Source organism: Hypanus sabinus, chromosome 27 (assembly GCF_030144855.1).
Source record: "Hypanus sabinus isolate sHypSab1 chromosome 27, sHypSab1.hap1, whole genome shotgun sequence".
NCBI lineage: Eukaryota > Metazoa > Chordata > Chondrichthyes > Myliobatiformes > Dasyatidae > Hypanus > Hypanus sabinus.
The window spans coordinates 45987296-46004078 of NC_082732.1; the positions used below are offsets into that span (position 1 = coordinate 45987296).

General features: G+C 41.7%; 1 protein-coding gene across 5 annotated transcripts in view; it reads left to right on the forward strand.

Moving 5' to 3' along the window:
• The window catches only part of mib2 (MIB E3 ubiquitin protein ligase 2), a 249551-nt gene extending 245304 nt beyond the window's left edge, over positions 1-4247 (forward strand). For all 5 annotated transcript variants that reach the window (XM_059952408.1, XM_059952405.1, XM_059952403.1 and 2 more), the window contains 2 exons: positions 385-450; positions 2154-4247. In XM_059952408.1, the coding sequence (XP_059808391.1) occupies positions 385-450; positions 2154-2395 (308 nt within the window). In that variant the 3' untranslated portion in view covers positions 2396-4247. The remainder of the gene's footprint in view (positions 1-384; positions 451-2153) is intronic.
• The last annotated feature ends 12536 nt before the right edge of the window (positions 4248-16783 follow it).

Here is a 16783-nt window from a genome sequence, read left to right on the forward strand (position 1 = left end):
AGCCCCAGCCCTCTTCTCACTACTACCATTGGGCAGGAGGGACAGGAGTCTCAGCTCCCACACCACCAGCTTCGGGAACAGTTACTACCCCTCAACAATTCGGCTCCTGAGTTCTCATGGATCACTTCACCCACCTCAACTCTGAACTCATTCCACAACCCATTGATTCACTTTCAAGGACTCTACAACTCATGTACACAGGATCATTATTTTACTTGCACAATTTGTCCTAATTTGCTTATTGGTTATTGGTCAGTCTTTGTTAATGTATAGTCAAGATATTATGTGATTACCTACATAACTTGATAATAAATTAACTTTGAGATGTATGAGAATTATAAGATGTATTATAAATGTTAATACCTGACATTTGTTTAATTACAGAGTGTTCTGTAAGAATGAAGAAATGTATCAAATGCCAAGTGTCTATAGCAAAGAAAATCAGACATGGTAATGTATTAACCACATTCTTAAATCTATATTCTGAGAACAGATTTGTGGTGGAACATGGAACGGTACAGCACAGGATCAGGCCAGTCAGCCCACAATCTTGGTGCTAACCTTGATGGAGCTTGTACGGGATTCTCATCCCTCCATTTCCTGTACATTTGTGTGTGTTTATCTAACATCCTCTTAAACACCCCTGTCATAAACACAAGATTCTGCAGTTGCTAGAAATCCAAAGCAACACACACAAAATACTGGAGGGACTCAGCAGGTCAGGCAGCATCTATGGAAATGAGTAAACAGTCATCGTTTCTGGCCAAGAACTTTCATCAGGACTGGAAAGGAAGGGGGAAGATGCCAGAATAAGAAAGTGCAAGGAGGGGAAAGAGTACAGGTTAGAATGTGACAAGTGAAGCCCGGTGGGTGACAGCTGTAAGGCAGGCAAAGTATTCAGAATCAGTAGAGCACCTTATACACATAAAAGATTCTGTAGGTGCTGGAAATCCAGAGCAACACACACAAAATGCTGGAGGAACTCAGCAGGTATGGAGAGGAATAAACAGCTGACATTTCACACCGAGACCCTTCTGGCTTCTTCACCCTTCTTTCCCCTGGAAAAGAAGGGGGGAGATGCTAGAACAAGGTGGAGAGAGGAGGGGAAGGACTAAAAAGAGAAGCTTGGTGAGGGGACAGGTGGGTGGGGGAGGGGGATGAAGTTAGAAGCTGGGAGGGGATAGCTGGAAAGAGTAAGGGACTGAAGAAGAAATAATCTAATATCATAATCCTGCCATTCAAACAAGATGAGGTGAGTTGTTTGGTGTTCACCAAAGAGATGGGCTGAGACACCAGTGATACTTTCACAAGAGCAAAAGTGATCACGGGCTGTTGTTAAAGTGTGATTCGAAGAGCCATGTGGAGTATTGGCGTTCCACTGTAACCTGTAAGGTTTTTACCTAATTATTCTGGGTTTTAAACATTTTGGAAGTATTAAACTGGTATTTCATATCAAGGAGATTTTCAGAGATTAGTTTTATTTGTCACGTGTATATCGAAACCAGAAGTAAAATGCCTCGTTTATATCAGTTCAAGGATGAGCTGGGTGCAGTCCACAAGTGTCACCATGTTTCTAGCACTAATATGGCACACCCCCAACTTAATAACCCTAACCTGCAAGTGGGGGGACACCAGAGCACCCATAGGAAACCCACAACATAGAAACTTCTTACAGGAGGCAGCAAGAATTGAACCCTAATCAATGGCACTGTAAAGCATTACTGAATCCACAGCCACGCCACTCAGTAATTCTGAGTCAACAGGAAAGTCAGTTTTATAGATTATTATAAGTCTCATTCAGTTAGAAGTTAAGAAAATTATGTGCAGCTAATTTAATAGGCTATCTTTTATGCTAACTGACCTATATTTTCTGTTACTGGCAAGTATTAAGGTTTTCAGTCTTGGTAAAGCACAGATAGGTTGAAGCTGCCAGATCCTGAGATCTGCCCTACATGTTCAGTGTGATAGATAAGAGCAGTGGGCAGCCACAACCTTCATTAAACACTTGCTTCATTGTTCTGTCTGTCCACCAAGTTCTTTGGCTAACACTGAAGTTGTTATTTGCAGTCTGTTTGATGTATGTAAATGTTGAGCTGGAAAGGCTACAGCTACGGCATCGGCAGTGACAGAGAACTGACTGGCTTCTGTTACAGATAACACCGAGGTTGAAAGTGGCTCTACCGGTGAACCGCCGGACCAGAGGAAGTTATTGGAACAGCTTCAGTCCCGATACAGGCAGATGGAGGAACGGATAATATGCCCAATCTGTATTGATAATCAGATTAAACTGGTGTTCCAGTGTGGCCATGGGTCCTGCCTGGAGTGCAGCGTTGCCCTGAAAGCATGTCCAATCTGCCGTCAGAACATTCGAGAGCGGATACATATCTTTGTTTGATACATGACAGGACGACTTTTTTATTGATTCTGTTTTTCTCCACACACCCTCTGTACTGGATCTTTCCTGTGATGCCGTGTTTGTGTTTATTATCAATCTTCAGTTATAACTCTTCTCGGTATTCGTAGAATACGCGTGTGTGAGGTTAGTATTGGCTGCTCCTCAGTGTCCCCAATAGCTTGATTGTCCGCTGTGTGTCTTCAGTGGGTGAGCTGATACCAAGGAGAGCAGCGGAACTGTACATAACACGAAGCAGGTTTATTAATCTGATAATGTCCTTCTAAATAGTTGTAGATGCTGGAAAAGTGCACAAGGCTGCAGTATAACCCCTTACTGAATATGTATATTATAAACAGTGTAATATAATCCCTTATCTAACACCTGTGGTTTATGTTCAATTGTATATATTGTGGGAATATGAAATACACTTGAATGTTTCTTCAGCTCCCATAGTGAATAGTACTTATTCTCTTCATATCAACACAGACTCTTCCGGTCACCATTTACCTACAGCAATATTGTTACATATTTTATTTAAAAGACTATCCTCTTCTGTGCACCATTTTAATTTGAGTTTGACTATTTTACCTTAAATGTTGTCTGAAAGACATGGCACCATGTTGAAAACACTTGTGGTTGACAGAAAGAAGAGGGTAACTGATTAATTCACTGTTTAAATATGGAGCTCTGGTCACAAGGGAACCCTTTGACCATGAATGTAAGATTCTGCTGAAGCCATAATCAGGAAATGTGATCTGACCCACTAGGTCAACTTGGAAAGGAGACTGTTAAAGACAAGGCAATGAGAATTATTTCATTGAATCTGTGAAATGTTCATCCTATTTTTACTCATATTTTCTATTCTAGGATGTTTTTATATTTAAATATTCCATGAAAATAAAGCCATGAAGATGTGCATTGACAACAGTTGTCTCAGGAGTTCTCAGCTCACCAAACTCCTCGGCTTGATTTTGGACTTGCTTGTATTCAGGGAGCGTATCATGGTGAAGACCCAGGGTGGCATTGATTTTCTGCATGTGGATAGCTGCAGATCTTTGCTTTTATTAGATTTATCAGTGGTACAGAGTGAAAGAACTTAAATGAAAATAGTAATTTCTGGAAAAAACAACTCTACAGATGTTGCAATCCAGAGCTGGAGGAACTCAGTGGGTCAGGCAGCATCTATGGAGGGATGATGGGGGGGATGTCTTGGGTGGAGAACCATCATCAGAACTGAAAGAGGGACGGAAGGAAACCTCAGCACATCTGGCAGCATGTTGGAAGGAAAGGCAATTTATGTTTCAAGTCACAGAAGTGAGAGGGAGAGAAAGTGGCTGAGTTGCAGTGACAGAGACTGGAATGATGAATGCCAATACTTCTGTGCCTGTGTCTTGTGTTGGTCATTTCATAAAGTCTGGTCTGGTGATGTTGCATGGTTTGGTTCACTGGGACATGCCCAGTTGGCTGGAATATACTAAATGAAGGAAGAGGCAAAAGGGAGGCATAAATGATCAGCCAACCAGAAGGGTGAAGTAAACCTTATCTGCCCAGTCCTGACAAAGGATCTCAGCCTGAGACTATTCATTTCCCTTTATAGATTCTGCCGCACCTGCTGTTCTGTGTGTTTTCTGCCCATTATCACAACTATAGACACACCCTTTGATCCACATCTTTCGCCCCCACCTGAACAAATTTGCCCTCTCTCTTCAACTTGAAACTTTAATTGTTTCTCCCTCCACGAATGCTGCCCGACCTGCTGAATGTTTCCAGAATTTTCACTTTTTATTTTAATTTCTAGTATCTGCATGTTTTGACTGTCAGAAAATTAATACAGTACATACTTATGCTAGAATGGCATGTGTCATGGGTTTTTGTCTCCGTTCTCTGATTGGAATGTAAATTACATGTTAATTTACATTGACATGTATTTACATTAATTGCATGGTTAAACCAGAAGCAATCGCTTTTATCAGAAGTGTGATTGTATCAAGACATGGTGTTCTCCAAATCTACTAGAAAGATTGGGGGAATATTTTGTCATAAAGAATATTAATTCAGAGGTGGAGAAGAAATCCAGTTAGTGTTTAAGTGTGCTCGAGAAGTACAGGTTCATCAGTCTCTCATACAGTAGTTACACGTTAATAACTATGTACATCTTTATAATTCTGTTCTCATTAAATAAAACTAACTGGAAAATTCTTTCGCAAGGGGTTTCTGCCTTTTGTATCATGACCACTTCCAACTGACTCAGGATTAAACCACCAGCTTGTTTGTAACAAAAGCATCAATCAGTACTGTTACTGAACTCGAGAACAGGGCTGCAGCAGTGAACTCTAAGGTTTTAAGGCCTTGCCAAAATTTGACATGCTAATCCATCACACCAAAGTATAATTGACGGCCTCTGTTGGTCTGGGTTGACCCTGGAAGTCAAAGGCAAGCCAGGGCAGTACGATGTGGAGAGCAAGCTGCAGACCCTTCCTGTCCATGCAACTGGTGAGTCCAATGGAACATCAGAGACTGATACAGTTTGGCACCAGCGCCATTGTAGAAATTGTCAGTCAGCATTGAACTCCACATAGCACAGCCTTTGAAGCTCCAGTTCCAGATTTTTCCGCAGGGTTTACTTCTGAAGCCTTCCTCATGAGTGGGTACAGCTGCAACTTAGTGGAGATTTGAGATCAGAGTTTTCCTTCTAGATGAGCTGCCAACCGCAGCTGATGAGCTCCATCTGTCTAAAACATAATTAGGTAGATAGATACCTTATTAATCCCAAAGGAAATTACAGTGTCACAATAGCATTACAAGTACACAGAAGTAAATATTAGAAGAGAAGTAAAAAGAATAAAAACTAAATTACCACAAACAGTCTAACGGTGGCGGGGGCGGGGGGGGGAAGAATCATCACTTCCCTAACTATGTTCATTATAGAACTTATTGGCTGAGGGAAAGAATGACTTCATATAATGCTGTTTAGAGCAGCACAGTTGTCTTAGTCTGTTGTTAAAAGTGTTTCTGTATTCAGCCAAGGTGACATGCAGAGGATGAGAAACATTGTCCAGAATTGCCAGGATTTTCCATAGGGTCCTTTGTCCTACCGCAGTCCAGTTGGACTCTTATAACAGAGCCAGCCTTTCTAATTAGTTTATTGAGCTTGTTAGTATCACCCGTGTTGACACCATTGCCCCAGCACACCACCGCATAGAAGATTGTACTGGTGACTACATACTGGTAGAACAGGTGAAGGAAAGGCCTGCATACTCCAAAGAACCTCAGTCTCCTCAGGAAGTAGTGATGTGTCTGGCCCTTCTTGTACACAGCCTCTGTATTGGTGCTCCACTCAAGTCTGTCATCCAGGTGCATCCCCAGGAACTTGCAATTAGTATGGAGTTCATAATATAAACCTCACATCATAATGAGGTTCTTGATTAGTCAGGGTGTCAAAGTTTACGGAGAGAAGTAGGAGAATGGGTTTGAGGGAGGTATGATGGTATGGCAGAACAGACTTGATGGACCAAATGGTCTAATTCTGTTCCCATGGTTTTATAACTAACATAATGTCTCAAGGAGCCTTTGTCAAATGATAGTAACGAGTTTGAAAATGCAGATTTGAGAAGTTGAACAGATATGGTATAATTTGATAGTGCAGAGAGTGTTTCATTGTTTGTGTTGTCATTGACTTAGTTATTGGGATACAGCATGGAATAGACCTCCAGCAACCCTGATTTAACCCCAACCTAATCACGGGACAATCTACAAAGATCAATTAACCTAACAACCAGTACATTTTTTGACCACGGGAGAGAACCAGAGCACCCAGAGGAGAGCCATGTGGTCACAGGGAGAACATATAATCTCCTTTCAGACAGTGAAGGGAGCTCAGCCTGGGTTGCTGGTACTGTAAAGTGTTCAGCTAGCCTCTACACTATCGCAGTGGTGGTAACTTTTTCCCCAAGACCCAACGTGTTACATTTTATTGAAATTGCGTAGTTAAGCACCTTTTTATTGAGTGGAATCTTCCAGATAATAGTAAAACAGGTTACATGTGCTGTGTCAAACAGACTGTATCACTGCAGAACATGTGTGTTCCGGTAGTGAAACATGTTTAGTGTGTCAAGCAGACTGTGTCCCTGTAAAGTGTGTGTGTTCAGGAATTACTGCTCAAATACAATTCTATTTCCCAAATGCCTAGAGATCTGGTGCCCATCTCACTTCTCTCTCAATATCTTTCTGACATTACAGAAGGGTCAGACCACAAATTACTCAATGTCTTCTCTGAACAGGGAAAGCCTTTGATCTCTATTGTAGACTAAATTATCGTCAGTCCATCAGTAGACTGTGTCTGTTAGTGAAGTAGGAAGAAAGGATATTTCCAGCATTGTTGGTTTTTGTGGTTTCTGTAGATGAACTCAACAATGCATCCCCTCATCAAAAATGCCACATCATAAATCTTTGAATAAACGTTTGTAGAAAATTGCAGTGTGGATATTTGTGGAACAGCGAATTCCTGCTCTTTCTTGGTGGGAAACACTTAACAGAACCTTTCTCCGGTGTGGTGGAAGATGGTCATGTTGAACAGTGGAGTTGTGAATCTGAGCATTAAGAAGCTTGCTGAAACTTGGTCAATGCAGAGTGATCATTCACTAAAAAGATGATTGTACTCAAAGTTTCCACACTTCGGATGGTTAAGAAAACATATGGCGTGTTGGTCGTCGTTGGCCAGGAGAATGAATTCAAGAACTGCAAGATAATGTAGCTTTATAAAACTCTGTTAGATCACATTTGGAATATTGTGTTCAGTTTTGGTCACCTCATTATAGGAAGCATATGGCATCTCTCGAGAGGGTGCAGAGGAGAGTTACCAGAATGCTGCCTCGATTAGACTGCATGTTTTATGAGGCATTGAGTGAGCTATAGCTTTTCTCTTTAGAGTGAAGGAAGGTGATGTGACTTAATAGAGGTGTACAAGATGATGAGGCATAGATTGAGGATAGCCAGAGACTTTTTCCTGGGGCAGGAATGGCAAGTGCAAGGGGCATAATTTTAAGGTGATTGGAGGAAAGTATAGAGGAGATGTCAGAGGTGAGTTCTTTACATAGAGTGGAGGGTGCATGGAGCATACTGCCATCGGGTGGTAGAGACAGGTACATTAGGGACATTTAATAGGATAGGCACATGGATGATAGAAAACGGAGGGTCATGTAGGAGGGAAGGATTTGATTGATGTTGGACTAGATTAAAAGATCAGCACAGATGTTATCTGTTGTCTGGAAGAATGGTAATGTCACAATAAGTCAGTAAGACAACAGGATGTACTAGGTCTTGTTCTCAGAACCGTATTACCATCTCTGTGTTCAGGGTGAGACAGGAGGATGCCCAAGGTCTTTCTCAGAACCCTATTACTGTCTCTGTGTTCAGGAATACTCATGTTGAAACTCTGTGCTGTTCAATAAATTATTAAGAATTACAGTTGTTATTGTGATACGTTCAAATATTGCACATTTGTTTAAATATTGAGCAAAGTAATTTTTCTCAAAGGGGATATTCCAAAACATTGCCCATCTGGCTATAGATATGGACCTTAATTTGTGCAGAGTTGAAATGTTCCAAGTGCAGTGTATGTGAACAGTGAAGTTATTTGGCAGCTTTTCCCAGAGCAATTTGTAATTACTATTGAATGGAGAAATGATGTTTATGCTTTGAGTACTTTTCATCGTAGGGTCCCAAGGATTCAGCAAGTTGTGTGGCCAATGCAGAGAGGACAGGGAACACCCATTTCTGTTAACTAGAGTAATCAACCACCTCTGAGTCTGACAACAGCCAAGGCATTTAAAGTTTAATTTTTTGTGGTTGTCCTGTGTGTACCAACACTTGGAAAAAGAAAGTCATCCATATGGTGCTGCAGACTTTTCCCAGAAACACCTACATGGATCAGAAGCTTTCAGCTTTTTGTTCAATGTTTTCAAATTTTGATAAAGGATTAACACAGAATTTATAAAATTATTGAAGGAAATTATTTAGCACATTAATAGCTGATTTTATTAAGGATGGAAGTATTTTGAGTTTAGGTGGAGTTTGGAATTGGCTGTAACCATGTTTCATGTCAATGAATTTTATGTGAAATGAATAGTGAAAGGAAACATTAATGTGTTATAAACAGAAACAGCAGAAGTTTCTAGGACATAAAGCAAGGAAGAGGGCAGCTAAGGTAAGCACATGGAACCTCAGAAGAATCAATAACAGCAAGCAAAGAAATGGCAGGTATGTTGAATAACGTTATTCCATCAGTCTTTACCACGGAAGATATTGCTAATATCCCAAATTTACTGATGCAATTATCATATTTATTGATGCATTCTCCAAAACTGTTTGCAGTTCAGATCACCCAGTCAGTGAAAATATATAATTCTGTAATTGTGAATGCACTTTAAAGAATTCACTTCAATCTTTTTTTTGGAGATAGTTCCTTTTAACATTATGTTTTTAGTTTTCATGGTTATGCAGAAAGTTAAACTGGTTTAAGCAACTTGTTTACAGTGGTAAGGGCAAATATCACAAAGTAATACATTAGTGAGGGGAGAAAAAGTCCAACACACGGTGCTGGTAAGGTTTCTAAATGACAGCCTTTGTATATGTTCGGCAATCAGAATCAGGTTTATTATCACCGGCCTGTGTCATGACATTTGTAACTTTGCAGCAGCAGTACATTGCAATACACAATAAATATAGGGGAAAAATGAATTACAGTAAATAAATATATACACTACTTAGATTAAATAAGTAGTGCAAAAACAAATTTAAAAGTAGTGGGTAGTGTTCACAGGTTTAATGTTCATTCAGAAATCAGATGATAGAGGGGAAGAAGCTGTTCCTAGATGATGGAGTCCTTACAGAAGGATGCTGCCTTTTTGAGGTACCACTCTTTAAAGATTCCTTGGATACTATGGAGGCTGGAGTCCATGATGGAGCCGACTAAGTTTACAACTCTCTGCAGTTTACTTCAATTCTGTGCAGTAGCCCCTCCCTCCCTCCCATACCAGACGGTGATGCAGCCAGTCAGAATGCTCTCCACATCTGTAGAATTTTTTGAGTGTTTTAGGTGAAATACTGTATCAGAATCATTACTAACACATATCATGATATGTGTTGCGGCGGCAAAAGAGTGCAAAACAAAATTGATTACAAGATACAAAAAATAAGCGCAAAGGAGGGATGATCAGGTAGTGTTCATGGACCATTCAAAAATCTGACAGAGGGGAAGAACCTGTTCCTAAGTTCAGTGTGTGTCTGCAGGCTCCTGTAGCACCTCCCTGATGATAGCACGGAGAAGGCATGCCCTGCTTGCTGAGGGTCCTTAGTGATGAATGCTGTCTTACTGAGGCACTGCCTTTTGAAGATGTCCTTGACAGTGGGGAGGGTTGTGCCTGTGATGGAGCTGGCTGAGATTACAATTCTCTGAAGCATTTTGTGATCCTTTGCATTGGAGCGTTCATACCAGGCAGTAATGCAACCAGAGAGAACGGTCTCTTCCATGCATACGATCATAAGATGTAGGAGCAGAAGTAGGCCATTTGGCCCATCAAGTCTGCTCTGCTATTCAATCATGGGCTGATCCAATTCTTCCAGTCATCCCCACCCCTGCCTTCACCCCATACCCTTTGATGCCCTGGCTAATTGAGAACCTATCTATCTCTAATTTGCTACTGTTAGGAAACATACCAAATCTCCACTAACTCCTAATAAGGTATAGCTGCTGTTTTGCCTTCATAATAGCATTGATATGTTGATCCCAGGGTAGATCCTCTTGAGATGTTGGAGGCCAGGAACTTGACGCTGCTCACCCTTTCCACTGCAGACTGCACTTTTTCCATTGCAACTCCAATGAAAGATTGATTAGATATGCTTCACAGAGAATAGAGGCAGGTGCTGCAGCCCAGCCTGTCCTTTCTGACTGTGGTGTTTAAGTACACTAATCCCATCCATATCCCTCTGGACCTTGCCTATCCATGAAACTGTCTAAGTGCCTGTTAATGCTGTAGTTGCACCTGCCTTTCTAACCTCTGGCAGCTTGTTCCACATACCCACCTCCTTGTGTGTGTGTGGGGGATATCCCCTTTATATAGAAAATAGAAATCTACAGCACATTACAGGCCTTTTGGCCCACAAAGTTGTGCTGACCATGTAACCTACTTGAGAGACTGCCTAGAATTTCCCTAGTGCACAGCCCTCTATTTTTCTTAGCTCCATGTATCTATCTAAGAGGCTCTTAAAAGACCCTATTGTATCCACTGCCACCAGCAGTGCATTCCATTCACCACCACTCTCTGTGTAAAAATCTTACCCCTGACATCCTCTCAGTATCTATTTCTAAGCACCTTAAAACTATGCCCCCTCACATTAGCCATTTCAGCCCTGGGGAAAAAGCCTCTGGTTATCCACATGATCAATGCCCCTCATTATCTTATGCACCTATGTATCCTTTCTCATCACAAACCTGTGCCCTCTAGTTCAAGACTGCCCCATCCTGGGAAAAAGACTATAATTCTATAAACCCCTATAAAGTCATTTCTTTGCCCCCTGCACACCAAGAACAATCTCAACCTGTTCAAACTCTCTTTGCAAACGCAGCCATCTAGTCCAGGAATCACTCTGGGGAGTCTCTTCTGCACTCTCTCAAAGGATACCACATCTAATCCAGTCCAGGAATCACTCTGGGGAGTCTCTTCTGCACTCTCTCAAAGGATACCACATCTAATCCAGTCCAGGAATCACTCTGGGGAGTCTCTTCTGCACTCTCTCAAAGGATACCACATCTAATCCAGTCCAGGAATCACTCTGGGGAGTCTCTTCTGCACTCTCTCAAAGGATTCCACATCTAATCCAGTCCAGGAATCACTCTGGGGAGTCTCTTCTGCTCTCTCTGTCTAATGATACCACATCTTACTGTAGTTTATCAACTAAATTCTTACACAATACTCCAGATGAGCTGGTGGCCCTCTGTTGGTTGGGATTGACTATGGATGCTACATTCTAGTTGTCCAGATATACAAACCAGGTGATACAGAGAGCAAGTTATTGCCCGTGCAGCAGACTACCACTTGCAGCCCCTCCAAGCAGCTGATGAATCCAAAGACTGATAGTTTGGCAGCAGCACCATCGCAGGAGTCACCAGTCAGTGTTGAACTTAGCAAAGGACTGTCCTAATGACTACAGCTCCAGATTTTTCCTGAAGCCTTCCCCATGAGTGGGTACAGTCACAAGGCAACAGACACTGAGGTTGGGTAGGATTACAACTAGAGGTCACGGGTTAAGGGTGAAAGGTGAAAAGTTTAAAGGGAACATGAGGGGAAACTTCACTCTGAGGATGGTGTGAGTGTGGAATGAGCTGCCTGTGCAAGTGGTGCATGTGAGCTCAATTCCAATGTTTAAGCAAAGTTTGGATAGGTATATGGATGGTAGGAGTGTGGAGGGAAGGTCGATGGGACTAGGCAGTTTAAATGGCTGAGCACTGAATAGATGGGCCAAAGGGCGTGTTCCTGTGTATTTTCCTATGACTATGACCCTATCAGAGTTTTCCTTCTGCTAGGTGAGCTGCCAACCATAGCTGACAAGCTCCATCTGCCCGAAGTGGCTGGTCTTAAGCTGCCAGTAACCTGCCTTTGCCCCTTCTCCTGTCAGTAGAAATGGTTCTGCCGGGCTCATAGCTAAGCCACACTGAAGGCCAGGATCTGGACTTGGTTGTCAGAGCTTATTTGAGATGCACATCATTTGAAACATATAACAGTAATAGGTAGTGGGAGCTTATCCCCACTGTCACTGCCCCAACCATTCCCCCCACCCCCCGCAGCTTTGACAACTTTAAGGAACCAAACAGATGAGGTGTAACCTATGTTTTGTACAGCAGCAACATGATTTGGCAATGTTTATACTCAATGCCTTAACCTCTGGAGACAAACACACCGAATGCTTCCTTCAGTAATCTGTCCACCTTGTATACCTTGTCTACTGCTCTGCCTTAGTTACTTCCTCAAAATATTGAAAGGCAGCAACTCCAATTAGGAGGAATTGGCGTGGTTTTGTGTAGGGGAGGGACAAACCGATGTGAGGTACGAGAGTTTACTGGTGCTATAACAATGTGTAATGTTGTCGGGACATGGTGATTTGTGTTAAAATATGTATAATAAATAAGTACAAATACACCAAATTTGGCCAAAGTTTAAGATATTATGACATGCTGCTCTCTTGGCATGGACTAGATGGGCTGAAAGGCCTCTTTCCGTGCTGTAGACTTCTATAATTCTCTGACTCTTTTGCCCAGAAAGAATAATTTTGTCAATTATCCAGCCTGAATCCAGGGTAGTTTTGTGGAAGGAGAGGTCACTGTGGAAATCCATGAATGGTAATTCAGCCTGGTAGACCTAGCCTCTGCAGGAGACACTATCTTTCACCCTACTCTGTGAATGGAAAGTCACTAATGGAGTTTCTTCCTCTTCTCTCTGTCCGGATGCAGCCAAGCCTCTGCTTTATCTCAACTGATCCAAGATAATTACTGATGCGTCTGTTTAGCAGAATATTTACGAAGTATTTCCTCCTCAGCTTATTCGTGTCTCCTGGGATTGATCGGAGGAATTTATAGCAGAAGATGGAATTCTGCAATCAGACCCCTTGGCCAAGTTCATACCTTCCTGTAGTTCCAAACATTCTGAGATATAACCCCCTGCTTTCTCTTGATGTGACAGAGAATCTGGAGCCTTGGGTGCACTGCTTTGATTCTCAGCCACTTTACCATTACAAACAAATCTGCTGAAGTTTCACACTAGACTAACAGCTGCTCCTTTTTGAACTTTGTAAACATATTGTCCTCTCAGAGAGGGATTTACTACCATACATGGAAGGAACCAATTCTTTGTTCATCTTATAATGTACAGTTTTTCATTAATTCTATTGCATTTCCTTATTTTCCTCAAAACCTACAAACTCCCAGTGACTCCACTACTCATGTTCTCAGTATTATTTATAAATTTTATGTTTATTTTATAAATCTTTCTTTATTTTGCACATTGGTTATCTGTCAGACTTTATTTGTGTATAGTGTTTCACAAATTCTGTTGTATTTCTTTATTTTCCTTTAAATGCCTGCAAGGAAATGAATCTCAAAGTAGTATATGGAGCCATACACTCAACAGCCACTTTATTAGATGCATCCTGTACCTCTTAAAATGGCCACTGAGTGTATGTGCATGGTCTTCATCCGCTGTAGCCCATCCACTTCAAGATTCAACATATTGTGAGCTCAGAGATGCTCTTATGCACACCACTGTTGTAACATGTGTTTATTTGAATTACTGGCATCCTTCTGTCAGCTTGACCCAGTCTGACCCTTCTCCTCTGACCTATCATATTAATAAGGTGTTTTCATCCACAGGGCTATCACACACTGGATTTTTTTTTGACTATCACACCATTCTCTGTAAACTCTAAAGATTGTTGTGTATGAAAATCCCAGAAATCAATAGTTTCTGAGATACTCAAACCGCCCCATCTGGCACCAACAATCATTCCACGGTCAAAGTCACTTAGATCACATTACTTCCCCATTCTGATGTTTGATCTGAACAACAACTGAACCTCTTGACCAAGACTTCATGCTTTTGTGCACTGAGTTGCTGCCACATGATTGGCTGATTAGACATTATTGTGCAGATGTACCTAATAAGTGGCTACAGAGTTTATACATACTAATTATAAATTTTTCTTTGACCTTAATCTTTCAAACCCTCTGTCCAGATTTATTATGGACACAGAAGTCCACGCTCTGTTTCATGCTGTCCCAGCAATTGTACATCAAACCTTGCAGATTCAAAGGTGGACAACCTGAATTTACATTAACAATTGGCTGGAGGAATTCAGTGGGTTCAGTAGTATCTGTGGGAGGTAGGGATGAACTATTCACTTTTTAGGTCAGAACCCTCTATCAGGTTTGAGAATGGAGATTGCTGGTATCTGCCACATTGTCCATTCCCAACAATGCATGCATTTTGGACGTGGAGTCACAGTTAGGGTCAGCAATGAAACTGTACAGTGAGTTCCAGGGAACAGCAGTGTGATTGTGAGCAGTTAGAGTGTACTACCTATGCAGAATGAAGGATGAGTATTGGCCCTTATACAGATCTATCCAATGATGCATTGACCTATAAAATGTCCCAAACAGTTTTGGGGATTCCTGTTGCTCCTTACCTCACCTGTGTTCACTTCTCCTCGCTCCATCTCTTCAATGGTGCAGTGAAAGGTTCTTGGCACGCAGGCTGATGAAACGTAATCCTTTCCATCCAGAAGAGGCCACAGCTCGCCTAGTGTTGATCCAGTATTCCCTATGTGTTCTGCAGCAGGGACCCTGCTGATTGATGGACTGAGGAATACAATAAATGCTGGAGATACTCTAAAGGTCAGGCAGCATCATCTGATCAAAGATCATTGAGCCCAAACATAAACTTACTTCACAGGTGCTGTCTGACCAGCTCAGTGCTTCCAGGTTCAGTCCATAGTTGTGCACCTTGGTGATTGTCCCTTACTGCCCTGTGAAGGAAGAAAAATGTGTTCCTTGATTGTTGCTCCAGTATCTGTTACACTTCCCCTTGCTACAGTAACTGCTACATTTCCTGCTCCTACAGTAACTGTTACCATAGACCATAAAGCATAGGAGCAGAAATAGGCCATTTGGCCCATCAAGTCTGCTCTGTCTTTCAATCATAGCTGAGCCTTTATTCCCCTCTTCAGCCCCACTCCCTGGCCTTCTCCCCGCAACTTTTGATGCCATGTCCAATCAAGAACATACCAAACTCTGCCTTAAATACACCCAATGACCTGGTCTGCCTGTGGTTACAAATTCCATAAATTCACTGCCCTCTGGCTAAAGAAATTTCATCACAGTTGTTTTAAATGAGGCTGTACCCTCTTGTCCTAGAACCACCCCTACCATGGGAAACATCCTTTCCACATCTACTCTGTCTCGACTTTTCAGCATTCAGAAGGTTTCAATGAGATTCCTCTCCACCCCCGCCCTCCCCATTCTTCTAACTTCTAGTGAGTACAGACCCAGAGCCATCAAATGTTCCTCAATGGAACTCCAACACCTTCCCAACCACTGAGGTCAGGCTATCTGATCTATAATTTTCTTTCTACTGCCTCCCTCCTCTCTTAAAGAGTGGAGTGACATCTGCAATTTTTCAGTCCTCTGGCACCATGCCAGAGTCCAATGATTTTTGAAAGATCATTACTAATGCCTCCACAATCTCTACCATTACCTCTTTTAGCACCCTAGTTCACCCTACCTCTTTTAGTTCATCTAGTCCGGGTGACTTGTGTACCCTTAGGTCTTTCAGCTTTTTGAGCACCTTCTCCCTTGTAATAGTAACTGCACTCACTTCTCTTCCCTCACACCCTTCAACAACTGGCACACTACTAGTGTCTTCCACGATGAACACTCTAATGTAGTTTAACTGTCATCTTCTTGTCTCTCATTATTATTTCACCAGCCTTATTTTCTAGCAGTCCTATACCCACTCTCAATTCTCTCTTAGTTTTACATACTTGAAAATGTTTTACTATCCACTTTGATATTGTTTGCTAGCTTGCTTTTATATTTCATCTTTTCCTGTTTAATGATTTTTTTAGTTGCTCTCTGCAGGTTTTTAAAAGCTTCCGAATCCTCTGTCTTCCCACTAATTTGTGCTTTGTTTTATGCCCTCTCCTTTGCTTTTACATTAGCTTTGATTTCCTTTGTCAGCCATGGTTGTACTATTTTGCCATTTGAGTATTCTTTGTTTTCTATCCTGCACCTTCCTCATTTTTCCCAGAAACTCATGACATTGTTGCTCTGCTGTCATCTCTGCCATCATCTCCTTCCAGTTTACTTAGGCCAACTCCTCTCTCATACCACTGTAATTTCCTTTACTCCACTGAAATACTGCTACATCAGACTTTACTTTCTCCCCATCAAATTTTAAGTTGAACTCAATCATATTGCAATCAGTGGTTCCTAATAGTTCTTTTACCTTAAGCTCCCTAATCATTTCCGGTTCATTACATAACACCCAATCCAGTATAGCTGATCCCCTGGAAGGCTCAGTGACAAACTATTGAATATTGAAAGACCTAGACAGGGTGGATGTGGAGAGGATGTTTTCTACAGTGGGGGAATCTAGACCAGAGGGCACAGACTCAGAATAGAGAGACATCCATTTAGAACAGAGATGAAGAGAGATTTCTTTAGCCAGAGGGTAGTTAACCCGTGGAATTCATTGCCACAAACGGCTGTGGAGGCCAAGACATCAGATGAACTTAAAACAGAGGTTGATAGGTTCTTGATTTATCAAAATATCAAAAGTTATG